This window comes from Teleopsis dalmanni, chromosome 2 (genome assembly GCF_002237135.1).
Source record: "Teleopsis dalmanni isolate 2A chromosome 2, ASM223713v2, whole genome shotgun sequence".
Taxonomy (NCBI): Eukaryota; Metazoa; Arthropoda; class Insecta; order Diptera; family Diopsidae; genus Teleopsis; species Teleopsis dalmanni.
The window spans coordinates 77,194,903-77,216,224 of NC_051847.1; the positions used below are offsets into that span (position 1 = coordinate 77,194,903).

Consider the following 21,322-nt stretch of genomic DNA (forward strand, 5'->3'; position numbering starts at 1 on the left):
TATTTAGAATTTAGTTTCGTCAAAATGGAAGTTAAAAATCAATTTAATATAAAACTATTTTAAGAAATCCAAAAATAATTGAATTATAATCACTGTTTAATAAAAAAAAATAATCGAAATAATAATAGAACTAAATTCTGTGATGTAAATGGAATATGATACCGGCATAATACGAATATTATTTTTAAATATTGCGTGCTTGAGTTCAGGTGCTTTATATGACACTTTTAGCATTTTTTATGGGTCAATCATATTAAAATTACATTTACCCTCTAAAGAGTTAAGCACACGCACCAAAAAAAAAACACTGACTGACGGGAAAGGCAAGGGAAAGAAATATAAAAAAGCCTACAATTTAAGTACTGGATAACCACAAATTTCAGTATTGAAATGCTGAAATACTGAGACCGCAACAGAACAGTGGATTAATTGACATGGTGCGGTCTCTATGGGAGGAAACGCGCCTATCAGTTTACCACAAAATTGCATAAAACTGCACCGCACACTGCTGCGAAAAGAACAGCTCGTGCGGTTGAGCGCCAAATTTGAATGCTAAATTTTCCGCTTAATTATTTTTAATTAAATATGTAACACATATGTAAGTATGTACTATGTATATAACAATTCTAATATTTTTGTATTGTGTTATTTATTCTTTTTCTGTGTATTTCGTATTAGCAAATAAAATGAAACATAAAAGTTTCATTTTTAATTTGAAATTTTGCCAACTTAAGCAAATTTCGTTTCATGTGCACACAATAAATTTCGTTATTACAAAATTAATTTTGGGACAAAATTGAATATTATAATTTCAAATTGAAAATTAAAAATCAAACAAATTTATTTAAAATATTGTAAATTTTTTCTTTTTATTGCCTATTAATATTTGGCGCAACTTTAATCTGTAAATTTTTTGGTTTCAAATTCATTTTGAAATCATTTTTCAGACAAGAATAACACACGCCAGCCAATGGCAATTAATTTAAAATATTATTTATTATTGTTTATTTTTATTTTTATTTTTATTTTAGTTTTAGTTTTAATATTGTTTTTTTGTTTATTGTTTTTGTAAATAAACTTACACTATTTTGATGCGGCCCGAGTTGTTCTGATTGCGGTGAATTGATATGAAAGTGAAATATTGTTTTTGGTTTTGTGTTGATTATCGCCGCCACTCTTGGATTATTTCTGTTCTGTCTACCGTATGAACGTTTGTACCATGAGGCAACGCGTTGGATACTGAATCAGATTTATAGTAAACAAAACAATTCAACCCCTCACAATCATTTGGAATAAACCGTTACATGCCACAACTTGCCGCCATCAAACACAACAACCCCAAATAATAGAGCGCCAAAAACATAAAATACACTCAATAGCAACACTCAGAAACGAGGGTCGTTACTTAATTTCTGTTACTTAAGTATGATATATTAATAATAATCAGATTTAGATACTCTTTAAATAAATATAAATATATATTTATTTATTAAATATATAAACTTACTTAGTCACTTACTCATATACTCGATACTTGATTTCTGTTACTTAATTACGATATATTTATAATACTAAAATAAAATAAAATAAAATTAAGATGTATATGAACATACATCTTAATTTCGCAAAAATCTTAATTTCATCTTCGTTTCAGTGAAATTAAGTTGTTTTTTCCATACACAATTCAGTTTTGAGGTTAGAATGTAATTAAGAAAATTGACCTTAATTTCGTTGAAATAAAGGCTGAAATGAAGGAACATTTCAAATGCAACTATGCGTAAGATAAATTTTCAGCAAAAGATAAGTTGAGATAACGAAAAATAGACATTTTTTGTAATAAATGTCAGTGACAGTTGACTTTAATAAAACCGGGATATTTTTAAACTTGAATACAGAGAAAAGAACTGTAACTGTTATCAATTTAAAATAGAGTAAAAAATAATAATTCACTTACATGAAATCCACTAAAGGTAATAAAAATACTGAATGCCATTCTTTATAGTTATAATAATCAACTTTTAAAATTTCCCAGATACAAATAGTGTTTGTAGCATGTAATTTTTAATATTCGATTTGTAAACAAAAAACATATGATTTTTCCCTAATTTGGGACAGTATGAACACTTTCGAAATTAACTTCATTTCCTTTTTACGAAATTAAGGAAATTTGACTGTCTGAACATAGTATAACAATGAGATTAAGACACTTTTTAAATGAATATAAATATATATTTAATTATTAAATATATATCTATATATCAACTTATAAATACATACATTTAACGTAATAAATAACATTTATTATGAGATAATTAGTGAGAAACAAATATTGATTTGCGCATGTAATTGTTACGTTAATACTAGATTATTCTTTCTTTCATTCTTCTTGCATTCTTGATTGGTAAATCTGGATTCAATATAGATTCACTCTCAAACTGTCAAGTTCTATTGTCTAAACGAACATTTTGTAGAGTAATCTAACATTTTTATATAAGTATTAGTAGACATTTATATTATTCATAAATATAGTATATATATTTAATCAAATCACACATTGTTCGTCAAGTCATATAAAAACAGCTGTTAGTTTGAGGATAATCTTGCTACTATAGCAAAATATCTAGAGTGTTATAAGTTAATCTCAAGTGTTATACATTTCACTAGAGATTTACCAACTGAAAATAAAAATTCCACTAAAAGTGAATATTGATTAAAAAAGTTAAACCAGATTTACCAATCGAAAACGGCAAAGTTAACGATTTTGAAAGTAAATTTTGCTTAGATCAGATTTAAGGAGAGTCTATGGCAGAGTCTACGAATAATAATCAAGGGTTTTGTTTTTAATCTAAGACTAATTTTTAGAATTCCGAATATGTGTTTGTGTCTAATGATCTAGTTTAAAAATATGACACAGATAATACGACTTTTGATGTGATATGTGGAGCGTATGAGGTTTTAATAGTTGTCTTATGGATCAATTTTTTTTACTCTAAGGCTCTTATTTTCAGATCTACGAATTGTATCAAGTGATCTCGTCAAGAGATATGGTACAGGATAATATGACTTGTAACTTGATACATAAGGAGTGTAAGGCTTCAATAATTGTGCAATGGGTCCATTTTTTTACTCTAAGGCTCTAATTTCAAGATCTCTGAACACGTTATTGTATCTACATACTAATTTCGTTTAGAAATATGACACTGGATATTATAACTTCGGATAATACGTATTTAGATTTGATATATGGACACTCCCCATGTTTATAATAATTGTCCAATTAGACTATTTTGTTACTTCGAAGTTCTTATTTAAGAACTATCAATAAAGAATATAATATATATAGTTCAAGATATAGAGTCTTTAAGTAAACCTATCTGATTTGGTTGATTTAAGTGATAGTTAACCTCATGTGGAATATCTTTCACTTTCTCCAGAATAGTCTTAGGTATGGTTTCCATTTTTCAATGCAATGTGTTATACTTTCTGCTTGGCAGTGCTGTCGAAAACTTCGAAATCGATTGGAAATAAACTTAATGTAATAAATTTATAATTGAAATTTCGATTAAATTTTTATATCTATATAACATGTAGTGTAAAATACAAATTTATTGAAATTTTTAGCAGGGAATAACTTACAGTATAGCATCCATCTGACGTAGCTTTCGATGACTTCTCGGCATAAAGTTAACAATAGCTTAGCACAAGGTCACAAAAAAAATCTGTTGATAATCTAACTCCAAATTTATTATCGTTAAAAGAAGATATTGCTATTTTAATCTAGAACACTTAAAGCTGTGGATAAACTACATAATGTCTTTTGACTCATTCAATCAAAGTCAAATGTAGATAGTAGATCCATTATCTGATAATCATAGGATCTTCGACCAGATTAGATAGGCGGTTTCACGTTCTGTAATATGTTCGTGTCAGTATTAATTAATTTCCTCTTTGAACGATGTGTTAGTGCAATGTCTAATTAAGAAATCGATTTTTAGTCTGATCTATTTATGTTGGAAATATATCATTTTTAATACTAAGGCCTTTGCCTTTAATTTGCTAACAATTTATATAATGGGTACATATGCAATTTAACACCCTTTTTCACTACCTCTCTATTAAATATAATAGTTTCTATTAAGTAAAATAGTCACCATTATCATAACTGACAATAAAATCATATATAATATAAAATAATTATTTCAATAATAAATGTAAATAATTGGGCGGTACATATAATTATTTTGTTTATTATGAATAAAAAATATCATGCCCAGACTTTTTTATTGATTAATGGAAATTTTTATTATCTCGATAGTATAAACTTATTAAAAAATATTAAAATTATCAATTGAAGATAATAAATTTTGAACTGATAACAGACAACGTGTTAAACAGGGCTCATTATCAGAGGCATTATTCGAGTAGTTCTACTTGATACGAGTATGATTAAAATGAGATCAAAGATTCTTGATTAATTATTTTTATAATTTATTTTAAAATTAATTTACTAACAAAATAGTGAATCAACTTACAATAAGTAACATTATATTTTGTATTTATCACAGCTTCTCTTTAGGTATTTAAATCCGGCTGTTATCAGTGAGTTGCGGTACTGTGCTTCACTGCTCACGCTTACCATATCACCCAGAGGAAAGCCTTTGCTTACGAGTATATGTTCTTCAACAATGAAATTGAATGAATCATTAATTTAGTTGTGAAAAAAATCGGCCACATTTTTCACTTATAGTTTTTTCGGTAATTGAACCGGATTTATATTTCTTTTAGATAAGTTCCGACTATGAAAAAAATAGTTTAAAATTGCTATATATACGTATATATCAATTGGGTGTTTCAATAACCAGTTTTCGGATAATGGATCTTAAACTATTGCACAATAATATTATAATTATAAGAGCTCTACATCCCAATTTAAGTCCATCTCTATAATCTGTCTATAATCCATGTCGAAGGATCTAAACTGATAAAACTGATCAACAGGCAAAAACGATCGAAAAAACTTATTTCCCTTCTCAGTCACAAAAGCACTAAGATTCCTTGAGAACATGACCTCAAATCACTCAGTGTTGGTTCAAATTTTCTAATATCTGAAAGATCAAGTTTTTTATTTTTTGGAACGTATTTAAATGATGAGTGACTAAGATTTACTATCATTTTTGCTTTCGCCTTTACTGAAACAGTGCTATCAAAGACTGCCATGGCCATGAGTTCTTTTGCTAAGTACTATAAATGAATTGGTCATTTTCATCAAAACTGCGTTCAATATTTCAATGAAATAGCTTTTTTAATGAGTTGGAGATCTTGATTAACTGCTCAGTTGGAGATCCTAGGGGGTGCGCCCATTCAAAAGTTTATTTTTATCTTTCCCCTTATAACGTGATACACTCTAATATATCAGTCTGTGAGTCCATGTTTTAAGACAAATTGCGATCTCAGTTTTTGAGATAGGTGAATGAGTTTTCTTCACACAGATTTTGTCAGAAAAAAACTATTTCATCATTTCCAGAAACAAACGAGTGAAGTTTTGTAGAAAAATTTACCAATACAGCTTTAAAAGATTATATTTTAGTTACATATAAACTAATCAATTGAAACTTATATTACATATATATCATTATATAAGGGACATAGTAAATTTATAACGAGAAATTAAGCGGAAACTATTGGTTCTTTTAAAATTTTGATTCCCGCTAAACTATTTGGTTTCAAGTTTTCTATTTCAAAATAAAAATAGTCAATATTCCCATACATTAGACTTAAATTCTTCAGAATAGTTTAAAGTTTACAAATTTAATCTGCTTTACTACTCATCCCAGCTGTCTTACTGCCTCCACTCTTAAATTTAATATTATTACTTTTAATGTTATAGAGATTAGAAAGCTTATAGATGTAACTTCCAAAATCGTTTTGATTACCGAAGTAAGACAGATACATATAATAAATTTAAATATTTTTCAATTTCAATTCCGGTATTAGTCTGAATTGCTTCAGCGACATTTTCCATATTCCCAACTAATATTCTAAGAAGGAGTCCTTTATAGCTCTATAAGTAGTTTATATACAGATATAGAATTAACCTTCGTTAGTAATCTAATTATTATATAGGTGCTAGAATCATACCTCCAAATAATTGTAAATAAATTTTTCGCAAATACTTCAAAGTCAATTTTAATGTGGACTCATCTTATTATAGTAATAACTTTCTAAACTTTCAATTTTCTTCCACATGATTAAAATTATAAATGATATAATATATTTTTTTTTGTGGCAAGGAGGAGTGGTATGCCTACGATCACAATTCGGTGTCCCGGAAGGAGAGTACCCGACTCGCACGTTCTAAACCACTCCCTTGTTCTACCCCGGGACTACATTAGTATTACTTCCCTATTAGTCACTTATTCCATCGGTGTGATTTAGTCCAGGCCCCGGTACTGTTGTAGATGATTAATCTTACCCTTCATCTGGGTGTGATACAGCTGCTTACTTCAACTGTCTTCTATCAGAGTCTACTTAAATGACATATATATTAATATATATATATACTTCATATTATTATGTATTAATATATGTTAATATGAACTATATTATATATTATTATGACCTATAAACTAATATCAATTTTTGCTTATAGTAATAATAATATAGTAATTGTTTAATGTAATAAATAAAATTATGCCTACCGCATCAACAGATCCATATTTTGTGCTTTTGGCAAACTGAAACTACTATAATAAACCGATTTGCATATCTAATGTTTTACTGAGGCCCTACGATTCTTATGAAGTTAAAGAATGACGATGAACAGAAGTGGTGTTGAAGGTTAATGTTTATGCTTCCATCTAACTTCAGAACTTTAAACTTTAACATTATTGAACTCAAATTTCAAGCTGTAGAGCAATATTTAAAATACTAGATGAATATATCTTAACCATTGTGAACAAGTCTAGAGTCCAGAGGTTGTAGCTAGTTATAGTTTTAAGATGTAAGTAAATTATATAAATCCTCTAATAATTGAAAAGAATATTACAATTATCATAACAGTAATTAAAAATGACACATTTGGTAGCATTACTTATTTCAGTAGTATATTTTTAAATATTTGTGTGAAATTCTCCCAAAAGCAACACAAACAATCAGCCATAGTTGCAGTTCTCCACTCCATTGGCACCCAATCTCTATAAAACTAAGATTAAGACTAAATAAAGTAATTTATTTTTTTTTGCGGTAGATGGAGAGCAACGAAAGCCACATTATGAAACTGTTACTAAACATCGAAATTTAAGAGCTTTAGTATTAAAATTTCTAAAACTGTCTTAGCTAAGATTACTTAACTTTAGTTATAGCTTTAAATTACGAGGCAATGATTCAGGAGTTAAATAACAGAACTATGTACATATATGATATGATTTCTTAGCCTAGTTAAAGCGTAGTGTGGGGTAGTGATAAGCCCCCCAGCAATTATAGAGTAAAAGTGCGTAATAGCACTAACTCAAGAACAAGAAGAAGAAGAGGAAGAACAGAACTATCTCATATTGTTTAATTATAATAGTTATCATGTTAACATGTAAAAGTATATTTCAAATTTTAATTTCATGTATTTTTTTTATGAAAAAAGGAGTATTAATTTCAGTTTATAGCAACACGTACATAAGATTAAACTGTTATTACTTAAATTTGTAATTAATTTAATTATAAATTATGATTAACCGCAGTAGCTATTTCTATATTAACATTACTACTTCTATTGTTAACATAACATTTTTACTTTCTTAACAGCAACATCTTGCGTTGCCAACTTTTTACATACTACCCATATGGCTACAGCTGTCAAATGAATTTTGACAGTTCGTAATTTTTTTTGTCATTGAACCCCAAAAACTATTTTGGGATATATAAATTTTTTATAAATGTTTTATTAAAAGAAAATTTTGGCCAAATTTTACATAAATTATAAAACGAAAGTGTAAGCAGTGCAATAAATGAATCCCATGTAAGTAAAATGTTGCTTTTCAGTCAAATATTAGAATATAAACATTCTGGAGTGTTTTTAGCATTGGTCAAGCAGACTTTCATGCAGCGACTGCGGCCACTGCAGCTGCAGCAGCCTCATCAAATACATGTCCATTACATCAAACAACAATGGATTCAGTTGAATCAGAAACATCAGAAGGAGGGCAATGGTCATCCGAAGAATGTGGTTATATGGATGGTGATTCACAGCGTGCAAATAATCAAAGCGATATCGTACCAACATATCCACAATTTGGTTGGGTCGATATAACGAAAGACTTTTTTGATTCATGTAATGAACTGAGTTTAGGTGAGCTAGCGCAAGATATAATGTTTGGTCTGCTTGAAGCCATGTCAGCTATCGAAATGATGGATCCAAAAATGGACATGGGCATGGGCTATAATAAAAATGATAAACCTGCATACACTTTCGAAACCGCAGTAGAGGTAAATAAATATTTTTATTTTTTTGCATTTTACAATTAAGCAAATATTAATGTTTTGTTTTTTAGGCTGGAGTTTTAAAATTAGAAAATTTGACTGTAGAAGAATATTTAGGTGTCTTTGATTCACTATTTGCTTGTATTGTATCTTGGTTAGAAGGTAACTCAATGGACCAAGTGCTACTCACATGTCTATACTTACATGCGCCAGCTAAGATAAAGGACAAATCATTACGTAGCTTTTGCTATGCAGTACGAAATCTTGTATTAATTATTAAAAAAATTGTTGTGATAAGCAGCGTAAATGAAGAAGAAGATTTTCAATATTATGGTAATTTAGCCATAATGTCAGCGGAGGAGTCATTACCGTATGCGGTAACAACACAAATTAAAGAAGCTGAAGACGAATTATTGCGTCAAAATAAAAATTCAGCACAACCTGAAGATATCATGCCAGTGGTGCATCGTTTAAGGTATATGCGACATTTTTATCATGCAATATATCTATTCGACTTTGCAACATCAACTTCACCGGATGAAGCCATCATTAACGAAATCTATAAAAATTTAAATGCAACATTAGAGCTGGTACCGCAAATAAAACGCACTATTGACAAAGGCACACCACCAGAGGAAGACTGTAACTAAGACTGTGTTTTTTTTTTTGTTGATAATAAATTTTATATATTAAACTTTTTACAGCTGATCTTCCAAATCCGATGGGATACTCATCGCGTATACATAATCGTAGTCAACCGCCAACCTTTCCACGTACAGTCAAAATACGTGATCGACATTCGAGTATACAATTTTATGAAGAAGTAGCGCTACACTTGAAACACGCCTGCAAAGTAATCAAAATGCGCGATTATTATACAGTTTTGGTAAGCTGTAATCAATATTGAGGTTCAGTGTTGTTATTTTAAACGTATGGCTTGGAAATATTTTGTTTAAAATAATTTTTCTTATTTCCTTTTTATCGCAGAATTTTTTCATAGACTTTAGTCGGAGATATGGAAATTGTATACTTTCACGCAGTATTCTACAGGCATTATTTATGTCACACGATCGTCTTATATTCGGCACAATACCCATGAAAGACTTTCTTTGGGATTCAGTGCGAGCATTCAATTCTCCACCCATACTAAATCCAAAACACGCATTAGCCACAGATCGCAAAATACAAATGCATTTGGAAACTTTCTTTCGTTATTGTGCCTCCATGTCAACTTTTGTGCAATTCATACGCATTTGCGGTTACAACAGAGCAAGGCAACGTGAGAAGCTATCAAGATTTTTAGAGAGTTTTGAGTCAATACAAGTAGAGGCTGCACGTTTGGACTCGCATTTGAGCGTGTTAGCTAGTGAAAAGGCGGCCGAGGGGAATGAACCACATGCCACAGCACTCAAGTATAGCGCACAATTCTCAACTTGGGTACATTACAACTGCTTCCGTGCAATGATGCTTTATCTGATGTCTGGATTCGAACTGGAATTATATTCAGTGCATGAATATATTTACATATATTGGTAAGAACCATTTCATCTTTAATTTATTTTTATTAATTTTCTTTTTTTTTTAAAAAAATAGGTATCCATATGAACTATTAATTGGTTTTATTGTATCAGCCCTAACACGCACTGAAAACAATTGGTTAGTTCAAGAGGAATATGCCGAACAATTAAGTAGATTACAATCTGGAGGTAATGGAAAAAATCGTAAAACTAAGCCAAAAAAGAACAAAAAACAACAGAAACCATATCGACAAGAAATTGTTTACTATCATGCATTATTGAGCATGTGTGGTGGTTTTTATAAGGGCATGGGTGCACTGACCAAAGATGGACGTATAAAACAGCCAATGTCTCAATTTGATAGTGAAGAAATACGTTATTCGCGTCGTTTTGCGCCATTTCAAACATTATCTAGTCCGCCGCGTATACGATATAAGGAATATGAAAGCATACGTGAGCATATGATGCGTCCAGATTCATCCGAAATTTATGAACATGCGGCGCGACATTTCGATCAAGCACGTAGCATACTAGAAAATATGCAAAATCCAGATCAAGAGGTTAATACATATAGCAACTAAAAATATTATAAGATAGTGAATTGCAACAACAAAATTTTTTTACTTTTAATTAATTGAATATTTACCTGAGCATATAATATAGTGGTTTCTAGTATTGCAAAAAATTTCCATCATTGGTCTTTTTGGAAATTTTTCTTATATTTAACGATTCGTAATGCGTAAAATGCGATAACGCATAAACGGAATAGACTCTTGGCAATGTATACCCTTTCGGAAGTGTCAATAAAACTCCGTAAAGTAGGTTCTATAGGGCTTAGAGACCTACTCTATACCCAGAAGCGGACACAATAGACATAAATGTCGAAGTGCTACATCCCATAACAATAATAATAACGATTCCTAAATAATTTAAGACTGCGAGTACCAAGGGTTGTACTTGTATAGTTTGTTTTGTTGTTGCAATTTACTACTGTTCGAAAGAAAAATAGTTTCGTTCGTCATAATTAATTTTAAAATCAATAAAAAATTTATCTTTCAGATTCTGGATTTACGGCAAGTAGCTAGAGTAAATTTTGTTGTTATGAATGTCTTAGCAAAAGGCCATCAGAAACATACGAAAAAGCAACCTGAATTCGATTTTTCTACACATCGTCATTTTCCCATAATCAAACTGAATTAGTGTATTAAATTTGTGCCGGCTGGAACGGTTATTTCAAAAGGTACTAAAACGCAAAATATATAGATTTTGACATAATAAATATAATGTAGCATTTTTCGGTTTAATATAATTCATCAAATTAATACTACAAATAAGTTTGTAAACGTAAATATATTTTAATTTAATAATAATACAAATATATGTCATTTTATTGTTTGCAAAATATAATAAAAAAACAAAATATGTAATAGAATTAAGAATGAAATTTTTAGTTTCTTCCAATGCCAATATTTAGTAAAGAAATGTTAGAATCTAAACTGCTCTAACGAGCGACACTAGTGGCTTGTTATAACCAGTAGATAACTGTTAGGTTTCTCCATATGGTGCATAGCCGTTGCAACGATTCTATTTCTTTTAAAAACATTAAATTATATTTAAATAAAAATGTTTAATAATATTAGTCTTACTGCTTGAGGCATGCAGTTAGTACTTTACTTATTGCTCTAAATATAAGCGAGATTAAATATAAATACACTCAGTAAGTTAGACTTGGTAAGATAGCCACTGAGTTTGAATAATTTTTAATTGCTTAAATGATTGATAACCATATCGTATGTAAAGCTTTTTAAAACTTTATATAGTAATTAAATATCGTGTAAATATAAAAATGGTGTACATCTCAAATTAAAGTTTTAAAACTGTATTTAGTATATCAAACTAACAAAATGTGCCTTCTTAAGACATTTAAATTACGTTCAACAGGATAATGATTTATATAGAACATTTAGAGTTAAAAGTTATATGTAGTCGATTTTTAGATATCTCAATAGCTGAGATTTCACAGATTAAAATTGCATTACCATAAAGATTAAATATAATACAGACTTTCTCACACTTGAGTCAGTTCTGTTTAGCTTTTTGTAATAATTTTACTCTTATCATGGACTTAAAGGATTGCCAATTTTACTTATACTAACTGAAATGCTATTTTTTATCATCAACGACATCTTGTTTGATTATATATTCTTTGACATAACCAATATCTTCTGGTATCTTACAGCTATTGACGCAAGTGTATACAGCCAATACACCCCAATCGATGGCTTCATTATTGAATATGTAGAGCATTTGTGGCATAATTTGAAATTCAAATTGTCTTGGTCCACCGCATAACTCGCAATTGGGTATAACCAAATGTGCTGCTATAGTCTTTTCTGGATTACTTATCCATAATGGTTCACCATTACGTTTATAACGTAAAATTTGTGCTTCCTGTTTCCACATAGTTTTCTTGAACTTACGGAAATATTTATCATCCATACCCGTTGAGGTACCACCAGCATATTTTTCTAATTCCCCATCTGGAACATTATTTAATGCACCTGTTTTACCTTCAGCTGCCAGTTTTTCATATTCAGCCATTTGTTCTTTTTCTTTGGCCTCATCATCTTTGTCCAAATCTACACGATTGTTTTCATCACATGGTTCTATAGTGATTTCATATTCTGGAAATAGTAATTTTGGAAATGCAATCGCATTAATTTTGTTTACTTCGTTTTCTGTTACATTAGCCGCAGAACAAATCGTTTTATGATGTGGCCAGTGTGCACGTTGATGCTCTGCTGCACAATAGTTAGCATTTTTGCAACGACTGCACTGGAGTTGTCCCAAACATCCGCAAACTATGCACAACTTTTTGTTGGGCATTATAGGTGGCTGTAAAAGAAATTAAGAATATACTTTAGAACCATATAAGTGTCATTAGCTACAATTAGATATTTTTTAATTAATGTGTCCCTAGATAATCAACCAATCAAGCACTTTTAAAATATAATTATAAAGAGATTTATTCAATGAAGAGTAAAATAGGTAAATCTATTATTCATTATGACAAACTTAAGCTTATTGGTCCGGTATAATTCCACCAAATTCCATTTCAAAAAATTACTCACGTTTCCCCGGCAAACTAACCACAGAGCTTTTTAAACATCAAAACAGGTATTAAGACCATTTTGACAATTTTGCCCAAACTATTCAAGAATACTTTCTCTTACTAACTCACTGTTGACTTCTTCTCCTCGTGAAGCTTAGGGCCAGAGAAGAAACTCTAGCAGAGAAGAAACTCAATGTTATTGTTGTGATATCCCGTGGGAATTTATACAGCAGGCATCCACTCTATTGAAGTAGGCTTCTCCGTCTTGAGCCAGGTTGATTTTATTTTAAATCCCACCCATCTCCACTCCCTAATCTCACCCTCACTTAACCATTACCCATACACAACCTTATCTATATATACACAACTGATATCCACCCCATTAAGGTAGGTTTTTCCATCTGGACCCAGGTTGATTTCAATTTAAATCCCATCCATCCTTACCCTCTAATCCCCTCTTCATCCTTACTCAACCGTTATCCATTCACATCATAACCCATGTATTCTTCGTGGAATTCTTTCATGATACCTGGTTTCCAAATCCCTGCGGGCTACCATAATAATAACAACAAAAACAAGACGGAGAAAATCGCAAAGACGAGAAGATACTCAATTGTCTCTTCCTTTTCGTCGTCATCACACCTTCTACAAAATTAGCAACTAACTTTCAACGCCTAACATTAAGCAATCATTGAATAACAAAACAAGAATCCAAGAAAATGTAGGGCATTCTTTAAGGAAAATAATCAAAACTCCTTGGTGATGAGAGAAATTCTGATATATATAAATATCTTATTATTGTCACCACTATTCAACAAATTAGATTTCTAAGTACATTTTGAAGAATTCAAGCGACGGCGGGAAGAATTTCCGGTAACCGTACTATCATGAATAAAAATAGGAGTGTCACAATAAAAGTTAGGCAGATTATTAAGTTTTTCTAATGTAGAACAAATGAGGAGCGCCCAAAAGGAGTAAAGGTGCTAACTGTCGCCAACACCATTAATCGACAATTTATAATTTAAAATATATGCAATAAACATCTATATGGACTAATTAAAGTCGAATGATATGAACTCTAATTATCTCCTTTAACAATCTAGAATACGATTCTTATTCTAAATTTTCACATTTTCCTAATAGTTTTTGGAGAGAATTTTCACTAGGCAGATCAGACCTATTACGAAATTAACAAACTGCAATAATAAACATTTAATTCTTATTAACTATAAGATCTATGTCCCCAAAATTAACCGTCTTTATCGATTTTCAACTGGCACCCACCACTGTTTTCGAAATTCCAACATTCGTTGGAAAAGCGAGTAAAACAAACTTCCGAAGGTGAAACCACAATCGGATATAAAAATACTTAGTAAATATGTAATTATAAAAAATATATATTGCGGATTTAAGATATCAGATCTTTTTATATTAAACTGCACATGTCATTCTGGCATTTTTACCGTTTATTCACGTTAACAGTAAATTGTTAACTTTTACAGACATTATGATATCTCTAGAATACATAGTGCCGTTGAGGATGAACACACTACATTAAGTTGTGTCAGCGAATAAAATGAAACTCCTTGTTTGATTCTTAACAGAAGGGGTGAGTGCCACATGGGTGTATGCATAATGAATGACTCCAGGAAGTAGACTTGATTGCTACTTAAGTCCCGAAACACTTTTGTAAGAAATCCTATTAACTTGAAATATATATTTATTAGCGTTTTCGGAAATGAGTTTGTGACTATAAAGGTATTGAAATTCTTCTGAACCTATATTTCCTATTTAAATAAATCGATATATGTTTTAAGCAGTCTGTAGTTTTTAAAAATGTTAAAAGAATGCGTATTGGAGTGCAAAATATTTCAAGATATAGGAAAAGAATTAGTGTGGAATAAAAATTCCATCTCAGTATTTCATCTACTCCAAAATTTACATAAAATCATTGTTAATAGCATTGATTAGTGACCATTTAAAAATATTTTCAACTCCTTACCAAAACATCAGCATCTTCATCTGGCGGTATCTCAGAGTAGAACTTGTTCTTTTTTGCCAGTTGACTTCTTAAAACCATTAAATTGCTAATACACAAAATGAAAATTTTATTGTTAACCAAAAATTTGTTGCAGAACCACGAACCTTGCTGTATTGGCTTTCTGACATGTTGCTGTGCGGCAAACAAAAACAAAAATAGTACGATGGAAATTATGTTCATCTCCAAATGGTGCATAGATCTAAAAGAATATCGTGTGTGTTTATATGGAAAACAATTTTAAGTGCAATATTCTTTACCTGACATAAAAATGTTTTTGGAGTTTTGCATTCATCACAAAACATTTCCTCTTTACTTGGTAATAAGTCCAACTCTAACCAAGCTGGTTTACCGCCTACTTTACTTGGAAAATAACGATTCGTTAACCAACCCGGTTCGCATTGCTCCGGAAATCCTAAGTCCATATCGCTCATATTTGTATTTAATATTAATAATTATTTAATGTGAAAAAATCTTGTTATTGCAAAATGCAAATAATCACAAATATTTATTAAAATCACAAAACTGTTTTAATATTTTTATGTATCTTGCAAAATATTTATTTTCTTCACAAAATTGTGTACATGTGAATAACAAATTCATTGAACGTTTATGAAAACAGCTGATTGACGCTGATTTCACGTGTGTCTAGAAGTACAGTACGTAATAAAATTTTCGCATTTTATGTATGAATATTTTATACGAACTCTTAATTTAAATTTTCGCGTAATGAAAAACAAAATAATTGTAACTAAAAAATAAACTATACAGTAATTACGTACTACTATATAATATAATATTGATATATAATATTAATATATATAATAACTATATAATATATAATAATAATAAACTATATTGTACTAACAAAGTATATATGATTTTTAAAATTTGAGATATATAATAATAAATTTCATATTTAAACAAAATTTATAAATAAATTAAAATAATAATATTAATAATAATATTAAAAATTATACATAAAAAAACTAACAAATCTTATATTCCAATTTTTTGCGTATGTGAAAAATTTGAGTTAAATTCCCAATAAATTCGTACAAACTAAATTTTATTACTAATAAATAAAATTAAAGTAAAAATACATAAAAAAAAAATTTAATTTACATGATAACCTTTAAGTAGAATAACTAAATTGAGGCACAGTGAGAAACGAAGATTTGTAATTAATGATGAAGTTTACTAGTTATTATAGAAACTATTTCAATGAATACGATCCACAAATAACAGTTACACCTGCAAATAACGTATGAAGTAAGCGTTTGTATTTTGGATTTATAGTTATAATAATTTATATCGAAACTCAAAGATAAGCTTGTCATTATTATTTAAAATAATTATAGTAGATCTTCGCTAGTGCAGAGTCTCTGGTAATTCGGATTTCCTTCTAATTTGCATTTCATTTATATTAAATGAAATATATAAAATATTTTTCCTGAACGTTTAATATGTTTTCATCACTCCGAATATCTGAATAATTAAGATTATTGCCGTCAATTTTAATAATACTGCATTAAACAGTAAAAATAAGAGAAGTAAAAAAAATTTAAACAGATTTGCGATTAAATTTTATACAAAATTTTTTATATAAATACACTTATATGCAATACGAGATCGTGAACTAATTCGTTAATATAATTTTCAAACTTTAACATCACTAGTTAATGCTAATACGGCGTTTACATTGGCCGAAAATGGCTCATTTTGGTCAAAAATCGAAAATGAGTATCGAATGGCTCATTCTTGCATATAAAATTTCAAGCACAAAATGAGCAATTTTCTCACATTCTGTATGAATGACGTTCGAATGCATTCCACATATGTTCCAAATGCAAAGGAATCTATTGAACATACCCTAAATGAAAGCTCTTCATGGCATTTTGACAGTTTGTAAAAGCTGTTTTGACATATTTACAAAAAAAGATAAACAAATGTTTAGTAGTTTTATTTCAGTTTGAATTGTTACCATGAGAACGAATGAAATACAACGAATGTAAACACTTTCAAATGAGTCATTCAAAATGAGCCATTTTCGGCCAATGTAAACGCCGTATAAGTTAGCAGTATTTAACACTGTTTTAGTTTTCTTGCAATTGTATTATAACTATTTGCTTATATTAAAAGTTTGTGTTTTGTATTTATTCATGTATTGCATTTTGTTATGAACATAATAAACAGAAATTATAAATTCCTTAATAAGTAATTAACGAATGACTTCTTCACAATCGATAGCTTGTCAGTCATCTTCAACTTTATGAAAAAGAGTATGTTTTTTAAATATAATAGGTCTTAATAGTCCTTTTCTTTTGTAAGAATATCATAAAAAACAACCGCTTGTTTTAAAAATAATATATGAAACAACACAGCGGGCTTAATTAGACCAACTTTTTTGAAACTACTTAACTAATAAGCAGCTCAAATCGCATTTATTATTATTATTATTTATTGATTCAAAAATTCATAAAACACACAAAAATTATGCAATTTTACTTAAAATCTAAATTGACAATAACATATTTGTTGTGTTTCAGAAATTGCATGGTTGGCAAGACTAAAAGTTCGTATATTGTGAACTGTTTTTAGAAGTACGTACAAAATTTCCACCTAACTGTCAGCAAATACTTGACCAATAATACTTAATTCTTTTTAATTTACTACTTCTTTCTGTTAACATTGAAAAAGTCTGAAAATAAAATTTTATTCACAATCATGTAAAAAATAAAATATTTTTATCCATAATTACAAGGAATTATTATTACTCATTTTCGAATCTGTAATTTTAAATATTATTACGTGTTTTACATACATAAGCGAAACAATATTTCCAATTCTTCCAGAGTTGCCATTAAAGTAGTGCTTATTTTATGTTGTTCTTTTGCGAAATGTTTACAAAAGAAAAAGCCTAATAAAGTAATTTCATTACTCTATTATGAGGAACTTCAACTAGCACTTCCTCGTTGTTTGTGTACAATTTGTGCTTTGTGTTACAAAAATGTGTTGGCAACTCTTTTATTATACAAAAATATTTGACATCATCAATTAGAGAGTAAATTTTGACAGAAATCAGTATTACGGCAGAAACATAAATGAAAACGGTTGTACGTAATCGCATAGTGCAAAATAATAATTATTAAAAATCATATATATACATATTAAAAATTAATCGTTTCTAATTAATATATAATCAATTTTAACACATTAAAAATATTTGGAAAAATTTTTTGTAAAATATACAAAGTATTTAAATCGTGAGAGTGCATATATTTTTGAAGTGATTGCAATTTATTACACAAATATATAACGCAATAAAGCTGCTAAAAATAAAAATAAAGTGAATTGTACTAAATTTTAGTGTTTTTGTTGTGATGTGAATATTTTGAAAAATTCTGAAGCTATTAGTCCTATTAAAAATTTAATATAAAAAAAGTTAAATAAAGAAATTTTAAGCAACGCGAAACTCACGGAACAAGTGAGCATTGGCTAAAAATAAATCGACCACCTCCGCAAAAAGAAGAGCCCGCATATTCCCGACCACCCTAAATACCACCTCACTACCTCCACACCACACCACACCACCTCCAACAAATGTGAGGAAATGCATACACGCGAAAATTAAGCTGTGCCGCGTTTAATACTTTAAGTGGAAATATATTCTAATGTTCGATGTAAGTGAAACAAAAATTTTATTCCTGTTTTTGTTTTTTTATTATTTTTGTTTTTTTATTATTTTTGTTATTTTTGCTGAGATTGCGTATATTCACCTTTTTCCTATTCTATTTTTTAATTTCGAACTGTAAACAGTGCAAATCTTACGTTGCTTAAAATAAAATCTAGAGCAGCCTGCCTGCCTGCCTGCCTGCCTGCCTGCCTGCCTGCTTGCTAACGGTCAAGTGATTTGCCGGTTTCATATTAAATTCTGGGTGCTTGTGCACCATTTGAAAAAGTGCCAATGCTGCTGAAAATCGATGGGATTTATTCCCTATTTTTCATAAGCCACACACACAACTCACACACACAATTGCAATTAAGTTTTGCAATTTAATATTAATAAATTCTTAATAATTTTTTGTTTGTGTTATTTAGTGTTTTTGTAAATTCAGTTGAAATCATTTTATCAGTTTTCTTAGTTGGAATTGTCGTTAAAAATTGTTAGAATAGAAAAAGGGGATTCCCTAAGTTAAATTATTTAATGAGAATTTTGCAATGAGTATTTCATTAAGAACAACTGTTTGAGCAAATGGGGTTTAATTTGTATTTTAATATTCTCAGTAAGTAAAGTATTGGATTGTAAAATAGAATAACTTAAAGCTACTTTTATTAATTAAATTATATTAAATTTTTATATAATAAGCCAAAAAACAAAAGTTCAAAATGTCGTATAAAAATAATAAGTAGGTCATTTTTAAAGGAATAAAAAGTGACAAAAATAACATAAAGTAATAGAACGTTTCGATTTTTGGCGGGAAACATTCAGTATCGAGTTATAAAGAGCAGGTATTTAAGTATTAATTATTAAATTTTCGAAGAAATGTCTTTTGCCATAATGATAATGTGTTCACTCAAAAACTATGTACCCATAAGTTGTAGATATATATATTGTGGGATGTTGGGACAGCACACCATCCAGCAAGTGGCCCCACTGAAATGAAAGATTAGTCGAAGTAGACTACGACACGACTTGAGTTGTTTTTTGTCCTTCGATTCTCGAAATTCGTTGTTGATTTAAAGCTAGAGTGGTTTCCGCTTCAGGTTTGCTGCCAAGTCAATACCAATCCAATGGTGTCCCGAGACAGTCACCCTCCTGCTTGCCAGTGCTGAATATTGACACAATATATGCACCGCTGTCTTCTTTTCTTTTAGGCATAGTCCGCAAGTGTCCTCCTTAACAAGATTTGTCTTTTTGAGGTGATACCTGAAGTTTCCATGATCAGTAATCAATGAGGTCATCCAGCTTAGGGTGCTTCGCGGATAGCTAAGTATTTTTATCGCTTCTCTGGCCGACGGTTTCGGCACCATGAGTTGTACATACTTTCGATTGATATCAATTACTATTAGAATGATTAATCTGGTTTTATATTCTAAGTAATGCTTCCTCCCGAACTGTATTGCACGTACTGTACCTAACAGCCTTGCCAGAAAGGGGTTTCCCGAGATAAGACTTGCCAGTCGTAAGAGGCGACCAATATGTAGCACTCGATACTGTTTTGATTATAAAGATTTGATTAAATTTTATTTATGGGAGCAGGGCCCACAATTTCGCTGTCCTGACTAATTAAGATTAATGTCTTTAATTGGAATATCGTAATGACTGTGATTAAAACCTAAAGTTACTCCGGTAGAATGACTGTATTTTATTACTTTTATTTAATGTTGCATGTTCCAACACTGCATGTTCCAATGAACAGTACAGATATTAGATGGGCCATTTTCCCTCCTAAGGAGGAAACTATATCCAAACAAATAGCTTCGATTTGAACAGCTGGAATTCCTTGGAATTTTAAAATGTTTTAAAGGAACGTTTATTTTGTCGTTATAACCCGTAGAGATATGCTAGTGTAATCCCTTTTAGGTATTGTAAACGGCGCTTGGTTCTTGTACTTGACGAGTTGCTCCGTTTATAGTTGCGTTATTTTGATATGTATGTTAAGCACTGTGGTATTAAGTTTTAATGGCAGATAATCATTTTGTAAGACTATGGTCTCTGCTATTGTCCTTATTGTTAGAGAAATTCGGTTACCTAGGTACAAGGTGAGATGAAAAAACTGCAACCAACTTCAGACTGCTGTCATTTCTAAACCGCTCGTCCCACAGCTGTCAGATTTATTCTAGTGACAGCTCATTATATTGTTTACAAGCGCACAAAAGCATTTTGGTGGGAATTTTTCAAAAAAAAAGTTATTTGTGATGGAATTCAAGCGTGATAGTGTGATTGCTTTGCATTTGGCTGGAAAACCACAAGTGGCTATCGTTAGAGCCCTCCAGCATTTAGAAGTGAATAAATGTTTTGTGTCTCGTACCATCGCTCGTTACCATGATACTGGTAGCGTAGCCCGACGTCAAGGAAGTGGACGAAAAAAAACAGCAACATCGGCAGAAATGGTTCGAAAAGTGAAAAAGCGAATTGAACGAAATCCGCGTCGCAGTGGACGAAAAATGGCTCGTGAGCTG

The 21,322-nt window shown here is 30.1% G+C and overlaps 4 protein-coding genes across 5 annotated transcripts in view; 3 read left to right on the top strand and 1 right to left on the bottom strand.

The window, feature by feature from the left end:
- The window catches only part of LOC119684862 (cytochrome P450 9b2-like), a 286,885-nt gene that overhangs the window by 82,217 nt on the left and 183,346 nt on the right, over window positions 1-21,322 (top strand). The window lies entirely within an intron of this gene.
- Window positions 7,733-11,353, top strand: LOC119684855 (N-alpha-acetyltransferase 35, NatC auxiliary subunit homolog). The gene is made up of 7 exons (XM_038098987.1): window positions 7,733-8,008; window positions 8,070-8,475; window positions 8,541-9,111; window positions 9,174-9,355; window positions 9,457-10,001; window positions 10,063-10,546; window positions 11,046-11,353. The coding sequence occupies exons 1-7, from the start codon at window positions 7,998-8,000 to the stop codon at window positions 11,184-11,186; spliced, it is 2,340 nt and encodes a 779-aa protein (XP_037954915.1). The 5' UTR covers window positions 7,733-7,997; the 3' UTR covers window positions 11,187-11,353.
- Window positions 11,850-15,662, bottom strand: LOC119684865 (programmed cell death protein 2-like). The gene is made up of 4 exons (XM_038098998.1): window positions 15,397-15,662; window positions 15,244-15,338; window positions 15,101-15,185; window positions 11,850-12,881 (listed from the first exon to the last, which is right to left on the bottom strand). The coding sequence occupies exons 1-4, from the start codon at window positions 15,568-15,570 to the stop codon at window positions 12,150-12,152; spliced, it is 1,086 nt and encodes a 361-aa protein (XP_037954926.1). The 5' UTR covers window positions 15,571-15,662; the 3' UTR covers window positions 11,850-12,149.
- Window positions 18,528-21,322, top strand: part of LOC119684854 (protein tamozhennic) — a 50,153-nt gene continuing 47,358 nt past the window's right edge. Inside the window, exon 1 of one of the 2 annotated variants that reach the window (XM_038098986.1) lies at window positions 18,528-18,819. The gene's annotated coding sequence lies outside the window, so the exon portion shown is untranslated. The remainder of the gene's footprint in view (window positions 18,820-21,322) is intronic. The other variant, XM_038098985.1, reaches the window with a different exon arrangement.

Coding starts and splice junctions, on each gene's coding strand:
- LOC119684865 (XM_038098998.1), bottom strand. CDS start 15,570: ATGAGCGATATGGACTTAGGATTTCCGGAGCAATGCGAACCGGGTTGG. Junction 15,339..15,396: donor CAAAAACATTTTTATGTCAG/GTAAAGAATATT, acceptor ATATTCTTTTAG/ATCTATGCACCATTTGGAGA. Junction 12,882..15,100: donor ATGAAGATGCTGATGTTTTG/GTAAGGAGTTGA, acceptor TTTCTTTTACAG/CCACCTATAATGCCCAACAA.
- LOC119684855 (XM_038098987.1), top strand. Junction 10,002..10,062: donor GAATATATTTACATATATTG/GTAAGAACCATT, acceptor TTAAAAAAATAG/GTATCCATATGAACTATTAA. Junction 10,547..11,045: donor TGCAAAATCCAGATCAAGAG/GTTAATACATAT, acceptor TTTATCTTTCAG/ATTCTGGATTTACGGCAAGT.